This window comes from Eublepharis macularius, chromosome 1 (genome assembly GCF_028583425.1).
Source record: "Eublepharis macularius isolate TG4126 chromosome 1, MPM_Emac_v1.0, whole genome shotgun sequence".
Classification (NCBI taxonomy): Eukaryota; Metazoa; Chordata; class Lepidosauria; order Squamata; family Eublepharidae; genus Eublepharis; species Eublepharis macularius.
The window spans coordinates 214539929-214562525 of NC_072790.1; the positions used below are offsets into that span (position 1 = coordinate 214539929).

A 22597-nucleotide genomic window follows, 5' to 3' on the forward strand; every position below is an offset into this window, starting at 1 on the left:
TTTTATTTAATGAGTGAACTTATCAACAAAAAATGGAGCTTTTAAAGGTGTTTGTTATTAAAATAATGCTATTTTAGTGATATACAATCATGAGCCAATAGGTTGAAGTACTTAATATTGATCATTGAATGGAGCATGCTCAGTATTGGAGCTTCCCCTGAAGTGGGCTGGTTGTATCCAGCAGCCTAGCAGTTCAGCCTGGCCAAGGAAGGAGCGACAGCACCATAAGGGTGAGGAAAGGCCTGCACAGATCTTGTTGTTTCAAGTTCTGCTTTTGATTATTGCAGGTAAATGTTGGTAACCTGTGCAATTATTTGAGATCTTTTAAAAACAAAGATAAAGTTACTTCCTGGGAAGTTATTAAATGTTAGTTTGGAATTATTAAGACTTTTAATGGAGAATTCATATGATCATGAAAAATATGAATTTTTATAGTTATTAATCCTTTTAAAACTGTTGCAATACATCTTTCTTAGTATTCTATTTGTTAATAATTCTGAGGAGTTTGGCCTGGCTACAGCACCATAAGGGTGGGGAAAGGCCTGCACAGATCTTGTTTCAAGGCCTGCTTTGGATTATTGCAGGTAAATGTTAATCTGTGCAATTATTAGATTCTAGCAACAGAGCCCATTGTAAAAGTAAATACAACAGACTCTAGCAGCGGGCCCAAGGCTCTGCTGCCGCCATGGAGGTGGTGGGAATAGGGTTACCCCATGGAAGGGTATGGACCTGATGCTTAACTTCTGCCAATCCCATTCAGATTCCCTGCACGTGCATGCTCCGACGTCGACGTGATGATGTCACTTCTGGAAGTGATGTTGCCATACTGGCTGCGTGGCGATGTCACTTCTGGAACTGACACTGCCATGTTGGCCGTGTGGGTGCTCCCGCAGTCGACATAGAGGAGAATCGGCCGATTTGGGCCTCAAATGAAGTGGAGAAACGCTTCTGTGGGTGGCGCGACAACGTTACTTAAGGAAGTGATGTCACCGTGCCGGTAGGGAGCGTGCGCATGGCGCACACTCTTGAGGTGCCTGCTGGTGGCGGGCAAGCTCTGGGAGCTTGCCACCTCCTGCCGATTGCTGGGTGATTGGCAGACAAGGGGGGAAATCCCTGGGAGTTTGCCCGCCACCGGCAGCACCTGGAAACCCTAGGCGGGAAGGCTGTGCAGGGGGGCTCCTCTGTGCTGCAGTTCCCCACCAGCTCCACAGGCAGGCTTCTGAGGGACCACAGAGATGGCAGGGAAGTGCAACATGGCCCCACTGCCACGGCGAAGGTGGCGGGAAGGCAGCCCAGGGAGCCTTCCCTGCACTGTCCCTTCCTGCCAGCTCCGCAGGCAGGCCTCTGAGGGGCTGTGGAGCCGGCGGGGAGGCCATGCAGGAGGGCTCCCCCATGCTTCACCTCCCTGCCATCTACCAGGCAGGCCTCTGAGGGGCGGCGGAGCCGGTGGGGAGGCCACACAAGAAGGCTCCCCCACGCTTCGCCTCCCCACCTGTTGCCGCTGACTCATTTTTTATCCTGGCGCAAGTGCACTACAGTGTGCCTGCACCAGGATAAAAAGTGAGTTGTCGGGAACACGGCTCGGCTTTTATGTTTAAAGAGTCTATGATGCATCATGCATGTATGCAACGTTTCCCTAATTTTCACCCCCCATGACTCAGAAACTATAAGGCATAGCCTAGGAAATTTTTATTCACACAAGTGACTTAGACATGTGAGATAACTCAATACAGCAATTTTAATCAAAATCTGAGATGTAGTGGTTAAACTTTTTTAAAAATTGTGATGATGTGCCATGGAACAACCCCACTGAAGAAGATAACAGTGGTTATGCAGCCCTCGTTGCTGGTGGGAAGGGGTTCACTGTACGGCCTATTTTCAAGGGGTCCATCTCACCACCCTGTTCTCTGCCATTTGGGCCTCGAGGTCCTTGCAAGGGCAGCAAGTCCCTTTAGACCTTGTTGGATATTGCCCTATTGTTGCTGATTGTGAAGGGGCCCCCATAACAGTTCAAGCTTCTACAAAAATGTAGATCCGCCCCTGTGTCTAGTGTATTGTAATCATGATAACAGTGTTCCATTTTTCCTTATAGTGTTCCATTTTTCCTTACAATAAATATGGCTCCTTCCAATTAGCTTATATTTTTCCCTCCTCAAATAACTTTGACTTGGATCCTGCTAGTCCATTCTACTGATGCATCTGGCTGACACAAGAGCCTCTCTACAGCGAGAACAGCCTATCATATTAGCAGAATTTTTTTTGTGCTGTAGAAATACCTTGATGCCAAAAGGATGGACTGATAAGATCTGATCCATGCTTTCAAAGGAAGCTTATTTATTATTCCCTCTTGCTTCTTCACAAATACTTCCCCAGTTGATCAGAGATTAAGCATACAATATTTCTCCCACAATGTAAGGCTTTGAATAATCCTACTCTGCAGAAGCTAAGGAAGATTTTTTCTCTTCTGATTTCATTTGTATTTGAATTAGGGTCCACATGGTTTAAACAGGACACAAGTAACTGGTTACTGGTATGCACAGCTCACTGCTTTTCATTACAGAACCCGTTTACATTCACACAAGGAACTTGCACTTAGACCCACTGGAATTTGTTTCTTCACTGATGAGCCAAAACCTCTGCTCCCCCTCACAGTGCCAAATCACAAAATACTTTTGAGTTCCATTCAAAAGTGCTTTCAAAAGCAGGTTGCTATGAATAGGAAAAGACTGGAGGAAACATTATTTGGGGCACAAACAAGTGCCCTTGAACTGAAAGCCAATTTCATAGTTCTTTGGATCCTAGTGCATTAATACTGAATTAGAGATCCAGTTAATTATCTGTTTTCTCCCATACAACAGTGTTTTCCACATGCATGGTTACACCTGATTTTTTGGATATTTGATCCGCAAGGATCAGATCCAGTTTGGACCTCTATATTTCTGCACTTGATGGGGTTGAACCAAAGTAGTATCTAATTTTTTTGCAATAGAAAAATGCCCCATTTCTGTATAAGGTTTTGGGTCTTTTTGCTTTTTTAAGGCACCAAGGTTGCAAGATGGCTGTATTTTTTTTAAAAGTGCCAAAAAAGAATGGACTAAAAAGTATAGGAAACACAGAGGGAAACTTTAAAATATCAAGGGGGATTCAGGGCTCTCTGCAGTTTGTGTGTAGCCATAATTGCATCATTTTTCCTCCTATGAGATACAAGGTTTTTTTTTTTTTTAAGGAATCAATGTTGCAATGTTGTTTAAATTTTTTAAAAATCAGGGGAAAATGGATTGGTTGCTTTTCAAACAATCAGGGCACAGGGGGATAAAGGGGAGGCAAAAGGCAGGGCCAGAGCTCACACCTAAGAAAACATTTTTGCACTTCAAAGAAAGCCACCGTTTGATTTAGTTGGGGGAAAAATCGGGGTATATTTGCAGCGAGAAAAGCTGCAGATCGATTCTGTGTAGAACGCAAAAAAATCTGGGAAGCAGAGAGAAATCGATGCAATATGGGCCCAGAACCAATGAAAAAGCCCTGGGCAGAAAAAGACCAATGAAAAGAAATAGGAAATAAGCTCATTCATTTTTGCTACACTTTGTTACAAAAACTTTTTTTTGTCCACAAGTTAAATTTCGGCTTACTAAATAGGGAGGGTGGTTACAAGCGGAAAGGGATGGTTACAACTAGCAAAGTATGCTTTCAAAAGGTGTGTACCTGCGCATCAGCTGAAACAGCAAACTGACCTGGCAAGTCCACAAGACAGTCTGGTGGTTCTGCAGGATACTGTGAGGGGAGGGGAGAGAAGAGAAAATCACTAAATCATTTTTACTCCTTATAATTTTTTTTTATACATGATTAAGAATAGGTTAAATAAATCCACATAAGAAGAAATGAGGTAAATACAGTTTGAACCAATTTGGTCAATTATATTGCCCCTCCATACTAAAGTAGAGCGTTTGATAACCCTATCTTTAACTTTCTTTCCGTGAGTACAGGAATTTATATTATAAAATGTTTGTTTTTAAAAGACAGAGATATTGTCTTTATCAGGAATATCTGTAGGCCACTTGCCAGATTTGACCCCACATGATATCTAACCTGAATAAAGCTTCAATCACTGCAACCAGTCTTCCAGTGCTACTGAAAGGTGCACATTGCTGCTATATATATTTCTTCAAAACTATGGTAAGGAAACTGATGGTTGCAAAGTGAATGCCATGGAAATAGTGTTGAAATTCCCACTGGTTTCAATCATTAAAAGACCACCCTTTATGTACATACAAGACCCATTGATATAAATGGTGTGCGTATATAGTGATATAAATTGGGGGATGGGGTGTGCCCTGACTTGGATAGCCCAGGAAAACCTGATCTCATCAGATCTTATAAGCTAAGCAGGGTTGGTCTTGGTTAGTAATTAGATGGGAGACCTCCAAAGAAGACCAGGGTGGCAGAGCCAGGCAATGGCAAACCACCTCTATTAGTCTCTTCCCTCGAAAACCCCAGCAGGAATCACCATAAGCCTGCTATGCCTTTCCACCACCATATCTAACTGAACACAACCTTTAACATCAAGTTTGGAGGATAGAAAAAGAAGAGCACAGAGGAAAAGATCACACTACCTTTCTCCTAATCCACTTCAATAAAACTGATGAATAAGAGGCAGAATGCGAATATTTGATGCATTAAGGGGAGGTAAAGTTAAATATAAATACAATTTAATTTCAAAGGAATCCACCCAACATTAATCTTGAATACTTGCCACCTACTACTCTGAATGTATTATCTTTTACTTTGTTTTCTGATGCTATAGACCCTGCTAAACTTAATTCAGTAGGAGACCACATCAACTTGGCTTTTATGGTAATGACGTTTAGCTTCTCTGTAACTTTATATCTGCTTCTGGTAATCTCTCCCTGATTCTCATACCTGCTCTTCACCTATGTTACACTTAAATTTATTTTTATTTCTCTGGCTACTTGGTATTCAAATTTAAACTTACATTTTATTATTATCTACTATGGTTTATGTTCCCTGGTATACTTCCAGTTTTTAAAGGAAACTTTTATGATTCACAAAAGCTCATACACTTTGTCACTTTATCATGCTCTTTTCAGTCAATTACACTAATGATTTTCAAACAAGTTATGAAGTGAAGAGAGAGAGGAGGTATGGAAACTCAACTGAAGCACATAAGCACTACTCTCCTTCCCTTTCTAGCCATAAGTTCTTGATTAAAGCATACCTGTGTATGTACATTTCTTGACCATGAGGGAAAAGAAGTTTGGGTTGGGGTGTAAAGATATGAAGGGCCAGGAAAAAACTGGAAAAATGTTAACTTAATTTCAATCAAAGTAAGTAGGTTTAAGCTTGCAGTTTGAGTCAGCTGGTTATGCAAAACAGGCAAGAAATTCTGAGTGTATGCTTAAGCACCTCAGATTTCTTAAATATCTATTTCTTCACAATATGTCTATATTTAATTTGTTTTATTTTTTATATCTATATTTCAGTTAATTTATACAGACCTATATTTGGTTGTTTTTTTAAAACTTTGCTTCATACATGTTAACCTATGCTCCAAAATAAATATTTATGTATTATCACTCCTTAAACAGCTGAAATAAAACAGATGCATAAGAAACTAACAAAGTGATTGTGCAAATGGAAAAAGACCATTGTCACTTAACACTGTCTTTCTGTTATAGTAATTATTGGCTAGCTCCCTCAATTAGCTGAGAAAAATTTGCACATGGCTCAGGATGATTTCTTTTTTTATATATGTATAATTTTTATTGTTTTATATTTTTACACAACAACAAAAAATAATAATAACATTCAATTTATAAACCGCCCTTCAGGATGACTTAACACCCACTCAGAGTACTTTACAAAGTATGTTATTATTCTCTCACAAGAATCACCCTATGAGGTGGGTGGGGCTGAGAGACCTCCAGAGAGTTGTGACTGACCCAAGGTCACCCACCTGGCTTCAACTGGAGGAGTGGGGAATCAAACCTGGCTCTCCAGATTAGAGTCCCACGCTCTTAACCACTACACCAAACCAAATAGCAACTAGATGATAAAACAAAACACAAGGGAAAGACAAAAAAAGGTACAGGGGGAGCTTACATCCAATTTGGCTATGCTTTAACATACATTCATTAAATCCATTACTGAATGATATCCTATAATATAATAATTCAATACCTTAGTTAAGTTTCAAATAAGGATTTCCATCCAATTAAAGAACATTTTTGAAAGAGCTATATTTTGGAAATGCCAGTTAAAAAATTATGAAACCATTCCAGATTATCTTAAACAGTCTTTTTTCTCCCCTGCAGTAATCTAATCTTATTTATTAATTTTTCAAGTGCCGCTATATTTCTTAATTTAGCACGCCACCTATCCAAGGAAATTTTTTTTTTAATTAACTACATTAACTAACAATACAAGGGGAAGAAAGGGAACAAGGGGAGGAAGGAGAAAAAAAAACACAACAACTACAACATGTAACAACTATGCTACAAAAAATGTTTTCCCTTCATACTGCCATTATTCAAAAGTTAAAGCTTTATGTTATATTGATGGAGTGGTTGACCTTACTAAATGCAAATTACAATTTAAATTAAAATTAAATTTTCCTTCCCCTCCTGGGTCCCGGACGCAGTTCTCTCTGAGCAACTGCAGCCGCAGTGCTCATTTCCTCCCCCCCCCCCAGACTTCTCCTTTTCGTCTTGCTTGGTGCACTGAAATTCCGGATTTTTATCCTCAAAATCCCTTAGTTGATCTTCTGATAATATCTTGAAAGCTTGATCTTTGTGACTGAACCAGATTCCTTCCGGAAATAACCATTTGTACTTTATTCCACGTTCTCTCAGAAGAGCTGCGAACTTTTTATACTTAAAACGTCTTTTCCGAACTAGAAATGGGACGTCTTTCAATATCTTAACTTTATTACCCAAAAAGTCCAAATCTGCATTGTATGAATTATATAGGATAGTGTCCCGGATCCTCTTAAATGAAAAATCAATGATGATCTCGCGAGGCAGCTGACGCTTCATTGCATATTTTGAAGTAGCCCGACGGACTTCCAAAATGGCGCTTTTTACTTCTTCTTTAGTTGCCCTCGCGGGTGTCGCCAGTAGTTCCGAGACCAGACCCCGTAAATCCTCATTTTCCTCCTCTTTCACATTCTGGAGGCGCAAAATTGTCTGTGTTCGTTCCACTTGTAGCCCGATCAGCTGGTTCTCCACCAGCTTTAGCTCTTTATTCGTAGCCTTCACGAGTGACGCACTTTCCCGAGCAGACTTCTCTGCCCCCCCCGCTGCTTCCTTAATGGTTTTCACTTCGCTCTCAATTAAGCCCACCCTTTGATCTGTTTCGTTCAGCTTGTCAACAAAGGGTTTTATGGCTTCACCAACCGCCCTCCAAACCACTTCCTCCAACGACTCTCCCTTCAGGGCAGCCGAAACTGACTTGCCCAGTGCGGGACTTTGTTTTTTCGTTGCCATTTTAGGGGGGGGGGGGAACCGCCAACCAGATTCTGAAACTCAGCGAAGGGGAAGAACGAGCCTTCTTAACTTCAGATCCCACCACTCCTTCGCGTGCGCTTGTAGTAACAGAAGGGATTCGCTTACTTACAGGCTTTCGCCTAATTCTGCTCTTTGCCGTTTTCCATGGCCCGGCAGCACTCGAGGCGCCGCGCACGTCTGCCGGCCTCCGTAGGGACAAACGGGCAATTAACCCCCCGCATTGATTCCGGGGGGCTCTTCCCGCAGCGTCCCAGACCCAGCCTCCCTCACTGGGAGTTTTGGGGGCTAATCTTCGCAGATCAGCCGCCCGGACAGGGTGCTCGGGCGCTTCCTCTCGGACCTGCGAAGAGGAGCGTCCGACATGGCTGAGAAAACGAAAACGAATCCGAAATTTTGTTGGAATTTTTCCAATACTGAGCAATTAAGTATCCTAGCTGCAACTAAAAGAAAATTAATAAGTATTTTTGTTTACATTGAGAATTTTCATTGGTAAATAAATTGAGCAGAACTAATTCAACAGTTGGTTTTATTTGTACCCAGGTTATTTTAACAATCTCTATAAATATTGATTTCCAAAAATTTGCTGTAACTGGACAGGACCACCACATAAGTAAGAACGTGCCTAATTCACCACAACCTCTCCAGAAATTTATTCTCTATTTTCATTAGGTGAGCTATCCTAATTGGGTCAAATACCAACTTTGAGATACCTTTAATGCATTCTCTTGTAAACCTCATGAAATTGATTTATAAGAAAATCAATATTGCTAAATTGATGGCTCAAAAATGTGACCAAGGCAGAAAACCACCAATAGCTTCTGGATTACAGAAACTTTTGTTCTTGACTCCAATAAGATTTTGAATGTCAGACACAACGATGTGCTAGGCAAACTAACATGCATAAAAATATACAGGTTTTCAGACCAAAGTAGTTTATTATTTTCTGACATGACTACAATGAAAGCTAAAATGAAATATTGACAGTATCAATTATTTCAAACTGAAAAACTCTCCTAAAATTGACAAAGAAGATGTAATTAAATAATTTATGTATCAAAAGGGGGAAAGTAGCAAAAAAATAAATAAAACGGCTACTAATAACAAGACCAATGCAGAAGTCCTAGCGCTCTCCTAGCTATTCTTGGGTAATGGAAATGAGCTGTTCCCTCTGTCTCATGTATGAGACTTTCCCCCTCCCTCTCTGACCTAGTTACTACTACTGAAGCAGTATCTCTGTGTTTCAGTCAGTCTGGTGTAGTGGTTAAGAGAGGCAGGACTCTAATCTGGAGGACCGGGTTTGATTCCCCACTCCTCCACTTGAAGCCAGCTGGGTGACCCTGGGTCAGTCACAGCTCTTCCAGAACTCTGTCAGCCCAACCCACCTCACAGGATGATTGTCATGATGATAGTAACACACTTTGTAAACTGCTCTGAGTGGGCATTAGGTTGTCCTGAAGGTGGTATATAAATTGAATGTTGTGGTGGCCGTGGCTGTTTTGCGCAGCAGGGGAAGGCTCATGAGTTTGCAAGTTCCTTTTTAGAAAACCCATTATCAGAAGCAGCATTCTTGCCAGGTGACTTAGTCCTTACATAGAGTCGTTGTTTTGAGGCAGATGTATGGAGCCTTCAGTCATGACCATCCACCACTTGCAGTCTAAAATGCTGCAACCGATACACAGGTTTACCACTTCATCCAGAACAACATTAATATTAAGTATAGGAAACTACCTTTGTAATCCACTTTATGCATTATGGTACATCAGGCCTCTTAGATAGTTTTTTGTTAGCACTGTTTTCCAAGTCTGTAATCCCAGTCCTATTGCATTGTCTAATTGAATTGTTTTCTATATTAGACAAATGTAAATGAAATAAATAAATTCACATGTCCACAGGAGGAAGTAACGTGCCAGGCTAAGGCACTGTCCCAATTTCCTAACCATGATTAGAAAACTGCCAGTATCACATCCGCACCTAGACAGGAAGAGAATATACCTTTGTCTCTAGCACGGTTTAAATGGCAGTTTAGTATAGGTAGAAACTGTTCTTCCAAAATAAGGAAGCCAACTTTTTGGAGATGGTTTACAATGTAAATGTTCGGCAAGATCTAGTCAAAGTTAAGCACATTTCAATCCCAATAAAATAAATAGAAGAAATGTAAGCCTGTGCTAAACTCCCCTTGACTTTAACGCTTAAATCTCTCCCATTGATTTCATTGGGATATAAATGTGGTCGACCATGCTGGACCTTTTTGTCTCCTTAAATAAATACAATAGATGAGCATCACTGCTCTGTTATTTAATACACATATTGCTGGAAATCAAATTCCCGTGTCACCAGGTACACGTTTTATATATTAATTTTCCTCTCATGGCAAGTATAAATGCCAGGCACATTTTTAAAAAGGACAAATACAATTGATCCTTTCATCACTATAATCTTGGGAAACAGAGCTGATTGATGACCGCTAGTTATATCTGGACAACTTGCTTAATCTAGTCCCTGCACAAGAAAACTAAAATACTGTTAGTTCCTTACCAAACAACAATCTAAAGCTTAGCTTTAGATAATGACCACTAGTTACATCTGCATAATCTGATCACTGAGCAGTAAAACTAATACTCTTAGTTCCTTACCAAACAACACATTAGATAAACTAAAGCAACAAGGAATTAGCATGAAAAAACTGTACTTGCAAATGGCTTGGTTCTAAAAAATTACTACTTAATGGGACCACTAGCGTATGAGGAACACTTTAATGGATACATCAAAAGCACTGGAATTCCAATGTGTAAATTCTCATTAAATTGATACAAAGGAATGAAAATGTTAGAGATTGCACCTGACAGTCTGCTATCCATATAAACGTAGGCAGCAAGGATATCTTATGTGAGAGAAAAACTGGTGCGTGGCACATTAGGAGACAGTACTGTTCGGCAAGGATCCCTATAGACATTTAGTACCTTATGATGCTCTTGAACACAAGGGCCATGTAAAAAGGCCATGTAAAAAGTCTCCCCACATTGCTTTAAGACCCAGAGTTTCAGTGCCAAAAGACCAGGAGAAGCAGCCTTGATGACATTCAGTCTGACAAGGAAATAAAATGCCAGCTAAAGTACACAGAATACAAAGGTTTACCCTTAGCAGGAAAGCTCATCCTAAAGGCAAGCATCCTGACAAGCTAAGATCATTCCAGCCTTGTAAAGAATGGTCAATGTTTGAAACATGAAAAGAGACAAATATTTACAGAGCGCTTAAACTGGGTTTTAGGATGCTACCTGGAACTTCAAGGAAAGCAATCTAGTCTCCTTCTTGAGTTAATCATAATGGCAAAACTCATCTCCTGTATGGGAGGTCTTGTAAACAAAGACCCAACTATTGTGTTTGAGCTACCTTCTGCCATAAGTCACCATCAGCTTCAAACAGCTCCAGCAGAGGAAACAATTTCCTTTGACGTGTGAAACTAGTAGATATTTTTTGTTTTATTCCAAGAACTACCATAAGCCCCACTCCCCAGGAAAGACACAAAATTAGGTACGTAAGGTCTGAGATTTAACCATATAGATCAGGTCTTTCCATCTAAGCTAAGGAGACAGCATATTCTCTTCAAGACCTGTAGCTATAATCTCCCATCTCCATTTTTCTTAATCTCTTCTTTCTTCCACTATGGCCCACAGTCCTCATGCTCTTCCACCCACAGGGCTCCTGCCATGAAGCATCCCTTTGTCTCTACCAAAAGCCCCTCTCCAAAGCCCTGACTCCTGCCATGAGAGCAGGCAAAGTCTAATCAACATCTTCCAGCTAGAAAGATCTTCCAACTGCCAAAGCCTAATTTTGGCAGCAGCTCTTCACTCAAAAGTTTGTGGATCTCACAAACAGTGTATTGGCGAAGAGAAGATGAATTCCCAATCGAATACAGAAGGCTCTGAAAACAAGCAGAATCATTAGTTTCCTCCGGCTAGAATGCTCACTATTTGTGCTGCTTGATTTCTTCATATCAAAGATCTTCAGAGGTCTCCACTGAGCTGCACAAGTTTCAACTGCATGCAAAAATGTTAGCTACTTAAGCATACAGGCAATTTAATATTAATCTTCTGATCAATTCCAACAAAACACAGTGTATTTGGGACACAAGTCTCGTTAATATATACGTTATCTTTCCCCAACAATGTAAAAATATTCACCTTTGGATTTAATTTCAAGGTGATCTGATGATGCCGACCGCAAGAATCTTCTGCTTTTAGCTTGATGGTCCTAAAACTAGGATCTACAAACACAACCCTGGAAGAAGAAAGAATTATACAAGAGATTGTTTCCTATTGCTTGAAATGTCTGTTACAAATATATTAATCAGAAATCATCCGTCTGACAGCCATTTCTGCTGTTGTAGATTTACTGCTGTTAATACACCAGTCTGCTGCTTAATGCAGTCATATATCTCTGGGTTATTTACATTGTGTGTCAGGGCTCATGCTGTGGTCAGTGAGCACTATGTTTCAGTTTTCCATCACTAGAACCTTTGGCACACACAGCATGTTCCTGTCAGCCACTACTTATGTACACATTAAACTTCCTGTCAAACTATTTGATCCATTCCTGCAGTTTCTAAAAATAGGAGACTTTTTATGCTTCATCTTTCTTTTTTTCTCATGAACTTCTTTCATTATAAATCTATATACTATAGAAAATTTGGTTGATATTGGTTCATATATTAAAAGAGATATTTGGAATTACATTATACTGAACTGTAGCAGCAACCTCACCTTCACTTTGTGAGATTTAAATGTATAGCAGCAGTTACACATCAAATGTACACAGAAGTCCCACTGCAAACAAATGAGAAAGTGCAAGGGCTTAGCTGTTGCTATTTTACTATACTGTGGCTTGAACTGGTAATGTTCCTGCATTTGATCATTATGTATATACGTGCTTGGCTCCATAATTCTCTCCGGTCTGAATTATCCTCTTACAGGTTTGAGAGATACTAAAAGGCAGGGGTCCCCAACATGGAGTCCATGGGTACCACTGGAAAGCAGACAGAGCCAGGGGGGCTTTGGCTCAGCAGGGCTTCAGATTGGCCACTGGAGATATGATTGGCCGCACAAATCAACACACATACAGCTTCAGCATACAGTTGTCACCACAGCACAAGGACCTTCTCTGACTAGGTTTATTTTAAAAAGCATCCTGTTAAGTAGAGTTTTTGTCTGAAATGCTAAAGTGTTTACATTTAAACATCAACTCACTTCCTGACATTTCATGGGTGGTTTTGCCTCCTGCGGCAGCCATGTTTTGTTTGTGCCCACCACTCTTTGTTTGAATTCCAAAGGTGCCTGCATGCTCAAACAGGTTGGGGACCACAGCTATAGAGGTTAAATATCCTATGATCTATCTGCTGCCTTGAAAGATAGACATGGGACAATCTTTCTATAGCAGAGGTTTTCACTCTGTGGTTTGTGGAGAGCTACATTTGCAATAACAATCAACCAAAAGAGCCATATGACCTCTGCATGGTCTATGTGCTACCTCACCAAACATATACATACAAAAATAAGATATAACTGTTAATATTAAGTATTTAACAATAACCAAGGTTTTTTTCAATTCCCAGAATACTTCTGAGCATGTAAGACTGTCTCTCTCTACCACTGTTGAACCTTAGAAGTCTTTGTATATCTGGAGAAGGAAAAGGCTTCCCTCTCTGTCTTCCCACTCTTACTTCAGCATGAGGTACAGTAGGTTGGATGAGACTGTGAGATTGCCAAGGCACTAGGAGGAGAGCAAGCTGGCCATAGAGAAAGAGGAGTAAAACTACCAGTACCACCCCAATGTAGTTAGCTTTCTCTTTCTTTCCCTAAGTGGCTACCATGGTGGTGGTGGTTCTACTCTGTTTCTGTGTGGCCAGGTTGCTCTCTTCCTGGAAGCTCCACAAGCACTGGGATGAGTTCAGATACTGCAGAGAAAGGTTGGGGTTTATTGGAGATGATGGGCACATTGCCATCCATGGCACAAGACCTGCAATTCAGAGATGCTCACAACTTACCCATCCTCCAGTCCTTCCACCAGCACTTACTTCACGATGCAAACCTCCTGCCAACCATAAGTCCACTGGGCAATAACTGTGCCCTCTTTAATAAAACATGGGGTAGGTGCCACATTGGGGAATAGGTCTCAAAAGAACCAGTAATATGTGAAAGAGCCATATGTGACTCCCGAGCTACTGAGTATCACTGTTCTATAAGCTCTCTGAAATCTATATGCTTCCTGCTGATTTTCCCTGCCTCTCCCCTCATGCTGTTCCTAGGGGACTCTGCCCTGAAACTGCATTTTGGGGGGCATTTTGGGTTGCAGCAGGAGGGGGGGGGAAACAAGAAAATCTTACTCCACTGACATAAATCCCTTCCAGCAGTGGAAATTGCTGCTGGATCCAAGCCTAGGTTTTACTCAGCACCCTGTAGATCCAACAAAGAATTCCACATCTAGGTATCTAAAATAATGGCTGGGAGAGAGGGAGAGAAAGAACAAAGAAAAAAGATTTTCAGGAGCTGATAGAGATCCAGGAAAAAAATTCTAGAGAAAGTTTCCTGCTTCATCAGGATTTTTTTTCAATTTTTTTAACAGAAAAATTGGGAACCTGGGGAGCACTTTCAAAAAAGAAAGTCCACTAAAATATGCCCTTTTGGACTGAAATAAATTTTACGGATTTACTTACTCAAAATGCTCAGAACTGCACAGCTATAAAATGTCTTAGGTAAGAATCTATAGCATTAATAACAACATCCATGTATACTATAGAAGTATACAACATATTTTCAAGAATGATTGTCTCAGTGAGACCAGACTCATCCACAATAAGTATGACATAGCTGTGCAAATAATACACTATTTAAGATGTCAATGTTTTCCATGTTGCTAAGTTCAGCTTCATTTCCAATAGGCTAAATGACTTTAGTAGTGTGACTATTTGAAGATGTTTCTAAGTTCAAATAATGAACCTTCTTTTGCTTACCACAAAATGTATGGTTGGTTTCTATTTTCAATGTATTTTTTCCTGATTCTAAAGATGACAAAAATTACAAAGCACTGTAGTTCTTTGTCTAATATTGAGTATATCTGCAATTTTGAATGAACTCATTGAAATCATTTCTACTTTTAAATTTCATAAACACATCTAATAATACAATCTGTTATAAACAAAGTTTTTATGCTTTTAAAACAGTAAAATAACATTAGGTTGTTGCGGGGATGGGTGGAATCCCCACTCAGTCAGTTCAAAATTTACAAAGCTGGAAACCTCAAAACATTTAAACCATTGAAAGAAAAACTGGTAACGAACAGACCTCATTTTAAGGAGGCTGAAACAGCATATTTAACTGTGAAAGAACATTAATAAGGCTCAGAATGACAAAAAATATGACTGACTGAATAGTAAATAAAGTAATTCTGAACTTGTGTGATAATTTACCCCTCCTAGGATAGTGGGCATTACACAGGATGACCTCCTTACTACCAAAAAAGAAGGAATGTCATGCTAAGTCCAATATTATTCTATCCTAGATATGGAAGATATTCTGGCAGATGAGATGTAAATGCATTCAGGGTGAGACTGATGGCAGGAGAATTACAGAATTTGTTGTAGGACACTACACACAAATGCCACATCAGATGAGGTAAGACAGCCAGTCTTGTAATGGTAAACAAGATAGAAGCTGAGGCCATGCTCCCCACAGGAGTAATTTTATCAAATACTGTTGACACTTTAACAGCCATCTTCCCTAAATAGACACAATCTTTTAAACACTCTTGAAATGGATTTGATGGTTACTAGCACAGCCCATTCCTTCTGGATCTCGTTCTCGAAGAATTTAGGGAGCAGAATGGCTTTGGAGGAGGTATGCTGAAGTACTATCCTTTGGGTTTTGCAGACTTGTCAACCTGAGGCTCTTGTGCCTCTTGATATAACTCTAGAAGAGACAGCCAGTTTGGCGCAGTGGTTAAGAGCAGCGGGGCTCTAATCTGGAGAACTGGGTTTGATTCCCCACTCCTCCATTTGAAGCCAGCTGCGTGACCATGGGTCAGTCACAGCTTTTTGTAGCTCTCTCAGCCCCACCCACCTCACAGGGGTGATTGTTGTGGGGATAATAACATACTTTGTAAACTGCTCTGAGTGGGTGTTAAGTTGTCCTGAAGGGTTGTATATAAATCTATTATTATTATTATTGTCGTCGTCATCATTATTATTATTATTATTATCATTATTAGAACTCTCAACCCCCTGTACAATAAAGGTCATCATCTTCATAAATCATCATCATAAATCATCTGGGAGGAACAGATGAAAAGATGACTGATCCTGTTCAATCATTTCTTCAGAAATCTCCTTCACTGCTATGAAGTCTAATACTTCAAAGGAATGAGCATCACCATAATCTGAGTGAAAGTTTCTTTTTGTTTCTGAATACCCTTGGTTATCCAGGAAGCCTCTGAAGGATTATAGTTGGTTGGTGACTGGACTCCAGAGGCTGAGAGATCTCTGTCTTTTGGTGCTACACCTCTGAAGATGCCAGTCACAGCTGCTGGCAAAATGTCAGGAACTACAATGCCAAGACCATGGCAATACAGCCCGGAAAATCCACAACAACCATAGATCTGCCTCTCTTTAAAAAAGGTGTGTGTGATAAAAGAGCAAAGAACAAAGGAAGAACAACCAAGAAGCACTAGTTAAAACAGTCCAACAGAACCCTGCTTTCCTAGTCAAGGCAGGAAACAAACCTAGTGAGGAATTACCCATACCACTGGAGACAAGAAGGTGGAAGTTAGCCCTGGCCCTAGAACACAGCAGAAATCACCTATCAAAGTGGACATGCTATATCCTAATAAGAAACCACATACTTATCCCAACCCAAAGCTTCTATATCTCTGATAAGACTAGAATAGTGTTGTGGTGGTGGCAGAGTTGACGACTGCAACTCCCGGGTATTCTTCAAGGCAACTTCCTGTTAAAAAAAAAGAAATCATCATCATAACTATAGGAGTGCAATTGTTTTCAATGTGTGTTTAAAAACATTCTGTCTGTTTTAGCATGGATTTATGTGTGTTCACTTTAATTTCAAAGTGGCTTTAACAGGTACCATTTTCAGTTGTAATATCTTGTTTTCATCCAAATTACATGAAATTAGGAAAGATCTCTCTTTGCATAAGGGATCTTGCCTGCCATAACATGGGCAGGTAGGAGAAAATGGTCCTTGTTTTACAGGCTATTTAACATAACGGAAATAAAGTATCTATTTTGATGATTTATTAACAGAGTACTACTTATACATCAGTTTCATATCTCTCGGTCTCTCCTGACTTCCCTCATCACTCTGACCATGCATACTAGAAAGGATCTAGTAAATGAATACATCCTGTTTACATGAAAATCCTCTGGGGGTATACCTCCCAATATTTCATGGTAATTGGATAAGTAGCAGTTTAGATGCAAGTTTAAAAAAAAATCATGAACTTTTATTTTAATTGCCTACAAACCTAGAAGTGTTCATGCTATATGAAATTTGAGTGAAAATTACAATCCTTGAACATTTCATCCAAACTGGATAGAAAACAAGTTATACCCCAAAATGTGTCCCACTGAAACCAGTGAAAACAAATGGGCCACTTTTTGGTTCCTTTTTCATCATTTTAAAACAAATGCACATAGCTCCAGGGAAGATGTGTTTGCTTGTGAGCATATAAGAGGGTACTCCCCTTCTCCCTGGCCAGCTACCCTTAGGTCCTGCCACCAGACTGATTATCCCACTCCTCCACTTGAAGCCAGCTGGGTGACCTTGGGTCAGTCACAGCTCTTCCAGAGCTCTCTCAGCCCCACCCACCTCACAGGGTGTTTGTTGTGTGGATAATAATGATATATGTATTGTCGAAGGCTTTCACGGCCGGAGAACGATGGTTGTTGGGGGTTTTCCGGGCTGTATTGCCGTGGTCTTGGCATTGTAGTTCCTGACGTTTCGCCAGCAGCTGTGGCTGGCATCTTCAGAGGTGTAGCACCAAGACCACCTCTGGTGCTACACCTCTGAAGATGCCAGCCACAGCTGCTGGCGAAACGTCAGGAACTACAATGCCAAGACCACGGCAATACAGCCCGGAAAACCCCCAACAACCATCAATAATGACATACTTTGTAAACAGCTCTGGGTGGATGTTAAGTTGTCCTGATGGATGGTATATAAACCAAATTTTGGTGGTGGTTGGTTGTTGGTGGTGGTTGACAGGCTTCTCTTTTACCAGGAGTTTGGCACTGGTGAGCCTATGGAGCACATGTTCTTTTAAACTCCTCCAGATAGGTAGATTTCCCAATACTGTGTCTTAGAAGGGAAATTCTTGTGGGTCCCAGGGCACCTTCTTCCAGTCATACTGGGATGCACTTGAACAGAGGATTTAATGGCCATCAAATATAATAAACAGTCATCCTTTTGGTCCACTTTGACAGTTCATGGATCAACATATGCTAACCTGGCCACCACAATTCATAAGGTCCAAATCATGCTATAGCTATTCATGATTAAGACCTACAGAAAACAAGTGCAGACAGTCACAACTAACTTCACTGGTTTCAGACTAACTTTAGCTGAATTGGAACCAAGCTATCTAACTGAAACAGAAAAGCCACCGTCAACTAAATTGCTTTTGAAACCCATGACAGCAGCCCCGCACACATTACAGGCAATGCAGTAAAATGAACAGTAGGACGGTGCAAATGTCAAGACAGAAGTTAAACAGAAACAAAGCTGTAAATGAAGAACTCATCTAAATGATAAAAATTCAGAATTTCACCTTCACACTATATTTATACTAGCTACCATCTACTAACATCTACTAACACAGTGAGATTCAAGTCCAGTGGCACCTTAAAGACCAACAAGATTTTCAGGGTATAAGCTTTCAAAAGTCAAAGCTCCCTTCATCAGTAGCTTTTACTCTCAAAAGCTTATACCCTGAAAATCTTGTTGATCTTTAAGGTGCCACTGAACTAGAATCTTGCTGTTCTACTCAGACCAACACACCTACTCTCCTGAAACTATCACTAGAATGATAGGTATTTCATACATAATGAGGAGAAAATATGCAAGTTCATTTTAAATGTGTTTTAAATGGCCTAAAGAAGATATATAAAGTTGTTACAGGAGATGAATGCAAAGGGGTAGCCATGTTATGCTGCTGCAGCAAAATAAAACAAAAATCCAATGGCACCAAGTCTAGTGTTAGTTTTTGATGTGCCCCAAGATGAAGACAGAATAGCCTGAAAACCATGCTGGTGTTTGCCATTTTCATCTTAAAGGCCTTCATATGCACTTGCACATTTGACTGGCTGACAGTGCAGTCCTAGATCAATGGGCTTTGAGGCATGTGATCCCATTTAGGCTTGCCCTATGAGTGAGGTAACAATCAACCTCTACAGAAACATGATCATTTTAAATAGATCACAAATTATGGTAAATATAGAGTTGTACCCTTCATATGATGGGAGATGCTCCATAAGTACTGTCTAATAGGTGCCCTCACACAAAAACAAGGAATGCACTATTTAAAGAATATCATTTTTCAGCAACAAAATACTGGGAAAATACAATAGCCTGTCGACAGATGTGCTACTTCAAGAGGAAAATATGGACCATCCACCAACAAACTAACAGCTGCACATTTATTATGATAAAAATTATAATTCAGAAAGGCTATTAGCATTACTCTCAAACAGGAAAAACATTAAAGGGCAAAAACCATTTGAAACAATGAAAAAGTTAACCTACCACTAACTGTACATTAAGAACAACATGATTATTTTATAAGGGATCTTATAATATGTCTGAAGGAGCCTTCTTATACATCCAGAAGAAAACTGTTCAAGCTTACTCAAAATTTAACTATGGCAAAGTGTGGTAAGGTAGCTGATTTCTTCATTCAGATGAGCAACTGTTGTAGCCTGCTGCAACCAAAATGACAGTGTCTTGAAGCACTATGACGACTAACAACTGTATTTGTGACATAAGCTTTTACGAGCCAGAGCCCACTTTCCCAGATATATGAAGCGGATTCTCCTATGACCCTGGGCCCAGAGGCTGGCAGAAGGACAGACAAGGAGACAGTAGGTCTGTAAACTTTTGGAACTATTTAAAGGTTCCAAAGGAAGCAAACTCTGACCAAAACACACACCTGAAAGCTCCAAGCACCTTTAATTAATACCAATGGGGAACTTGCATGGCTAGTTATGTTACTGCTATAGGGAACTGCCTTTAAAGCACCATTTTAAGCACAGTTCCTAGACTGTACAGGAATTTATGTATACCCCTTGACCAAAATGCTAAAAGGAAACCAGGACTGATAATACCCTAATGGTACAAGATTCCATCACTGGATTAAATTTATGAAAAATTAACCATAAACACAGCAACACTCCACAGATCACAGCTTTCAAGCTGAGCCTTTAAGGAACACCAATTGTATTATCAACTAGTTTTCTCTGATGAAAATGGTACATGTCCAATTTTCAACAAGCCCAATCTCAAGTGAACTCAGCAGGGTCAGACCTGGTTAATACTTGGATGGGAGACCCCCAAGAAAGGCCAGGGTTGCTACACAGAGACAGGTAATGGAAAACCACCTCTGAACGTTTCTTGCTTTGTAAACTCTGTGGGGTCGCCGCCATAAGTCAGCTGCGACTTGACAGCACATACACATACACAAGGAAGTTCACCACACTGTTCAAGAAATGAGACTCAGGAAAAGAAAAAGCACTTGGAGAAAATTTCCAATTCATATTGCATTGTCATAAATGATAAATAAGAGCTGAGAAACCTTCTGTCCAGCTCAGATAAACATATCCAAGTGCTGTAAAGGCTCAGGACACTATGTTTTCCTCCCTTCTATATTCACATATTTTGAAGTGGATGGAAAGACTGGTCCTTGGAAGTAATAACCAGAAAGTTCTTTAATCTTTCTAGGATGATTGCCATTCCGTATCTGCTTGGCAGTTATAAACTAGAAATAATACCACAATATGCTCAAAATAAAATAAAGCATGCCTCTCATGTACAGCTGTAGTACTATCTTTATGGTGGACATATAGGCAATAAATACATGAATATAGTAACCCTTTACTATATATTATATGCCCCCAAACACTTAAATAAATAAGAATATAAATGGATCCACATGGCTTCATAATGCCCCATAATGGGCCAATGAGAAGAAAAACTAGAAAAATAGTCTCAATCATCCCTTGTACAGTAATAATCCAATATAGATCTTCTGTCAGAAAAACCAAATGGCCTTTGTTTCCAGCAGTGAAATAAAAATTCACTCCAACATTACAACCTGACGCAGAAAGATATTCAGTTAGGGTATATACTTAGTAATCACACATGAGACAGATGTGCTTACAACAGCTGTATCTGCCAAACTATATTCAATTTTCAATTAATTTGCAAAATAAAGTTTTGTAAGCAGTGGTATTGGTCTTTCGATTGTACAGCCAGCACATAATTATTTCCTAGAAGATTATCTGCAAAATTTCCAGATAGCAAACAGGATCTCTTGCTTAAACAACACAAATTGCAAATAAGCAAATATTGCTACATACAACCTCCTATAATATAGTTCCTCACCAAAACAGTCTTCAGCTCCACCATAAAACTGACCAGATCCAAAGAGTGCTGCAATCTCTGAAAAACACATTTTTGTTAATTACTTCATGTAGTTAGTTTTTATTAGTCCATCCTTCTATTAGATACATTTTTATCATACAGCAAATTAATTATTTGGTTAATTGATTAATGATCAACACTTGATGACCTACACCTGAACGCGAGAAACAGCTACACTGATGTACTGTGTTTGAGTTGATCAACAGGTTGAGTTGGAACAGTTCATTCACATGCCACTCATCCATTGATTCTACAAAGCATGCATGTAGGAAAGGTCTTACTGCTAGCAAAAATGCTTTCAATGGATGGTTGCTAAAATTATAGTTAATTATACAAATAATGTTAAGCATTGGTTCCAGAAAGACATTAGTGTTATGCAGGACATAGGACTCAAGTATTTTTTCCCAAAACAGACAAGCAAAAAATTGTCCCGACTCCAGAGTCAACTATTACAACATAGCTTTCTGCCGCACTAAAGGTTTTCTCTTCAGGGATGAATGCCTTTTTCTTGGTCCTGTCTATTGACCTGCTTTCAATGAAAAATATTTTTAAATTTAATGTATTTGAAAAGCTTAGACATTCGCATGTATATCTCTTCTATTTATTTCTCTCTCTGAGAGACATGACTTATTTTAAAATCCCTATTATTACTACAAAAGCACCTGCATGTGAATATGAGGTTAGATGCACCTGTTATTGATGGTCTTTTTGAAAAGGCATTTTCCTGTTTTTTAAAGTAAGTAATAAAGATGTCAAGTTTATATAAAAAAACCCTTAATATAATTCTTTCCATTTGAGAGCATTTTCAAGCATCTTTTTAAAAAATAGGAGGTTCAGCATCAGAAAGTATGAATACAAACTTGAACCTATTTTCTTTCTTTCTTTAAACTAGACTGGAAGAGCAATAAATGCAAAATATGTATATGTGAACTATAAACATTTAAAGGACATTAGATTTTGAAGTAGTTTTCATTTAAAGCAGATCAACAGACAAGAATGAGAAAAGGCATTCTTCCCAGAAGAGAGAACCTTTAGTGTGGGAGAAGGTTCCATCATTGAGGATATGATCTTACCTCTCTCTAGCCTCAAAAGCTGGGTTAGCAGGGAGGGACGTTTCAAACACTCCCCAAACTTTAGCAGCTGCTTCTAGGGGTGTGCAATTCAGATCCAGGATTCATGAAAAAAGCCAAATCAGAGAATCCAAGATCTGATCTAGGAACTCGGATCCAGACCCCTGGATGAATCTGGAAGCACGGCTTCAGCCTCTGGCTGGCTCCTTCCTGAATTTCTCTTGATTTTTTTTCCAGGAGAGGAGTGGAAGGAGAGAAGGGGAAATGGAGGGGCAGGAGGGAAGGGGAGTGAGGCAGGGAGTGTGGAGTGAGT

At 39.8% G+C, this 22597-nt stretch overlaps 1 protein-coding gene across 1 annotated transcript in view; it reads right to left on the minus strand.

The window, feature by feature from the left end:
- Positions 1-22597, minus strand: part of FANCL (FA complementation group L) — a 54617-nt gene that overhangs the window by 21166 nt on the left and 10854 nt on the right. Inside the window, exons 4-7 of the mRNA XM_054990346.1 lie at positions 21176-21232; positions 16410-16513; positions 11702-11798; positions 3703-3771 (exon numbers count right to left, since the gene is read on the minus strand). Coding sequence (XP_054846321.1) covers positions 3703-3771; positions 11702-11798; positions 16410-16513; positions 21176-21232 — 327 coding nt within the window. The remainder of the gene's footprint in view (positions 1-3702; positions 3772-11701; positions 11799-16409; positions 16514-21175; positions 21233-22597) is intronic.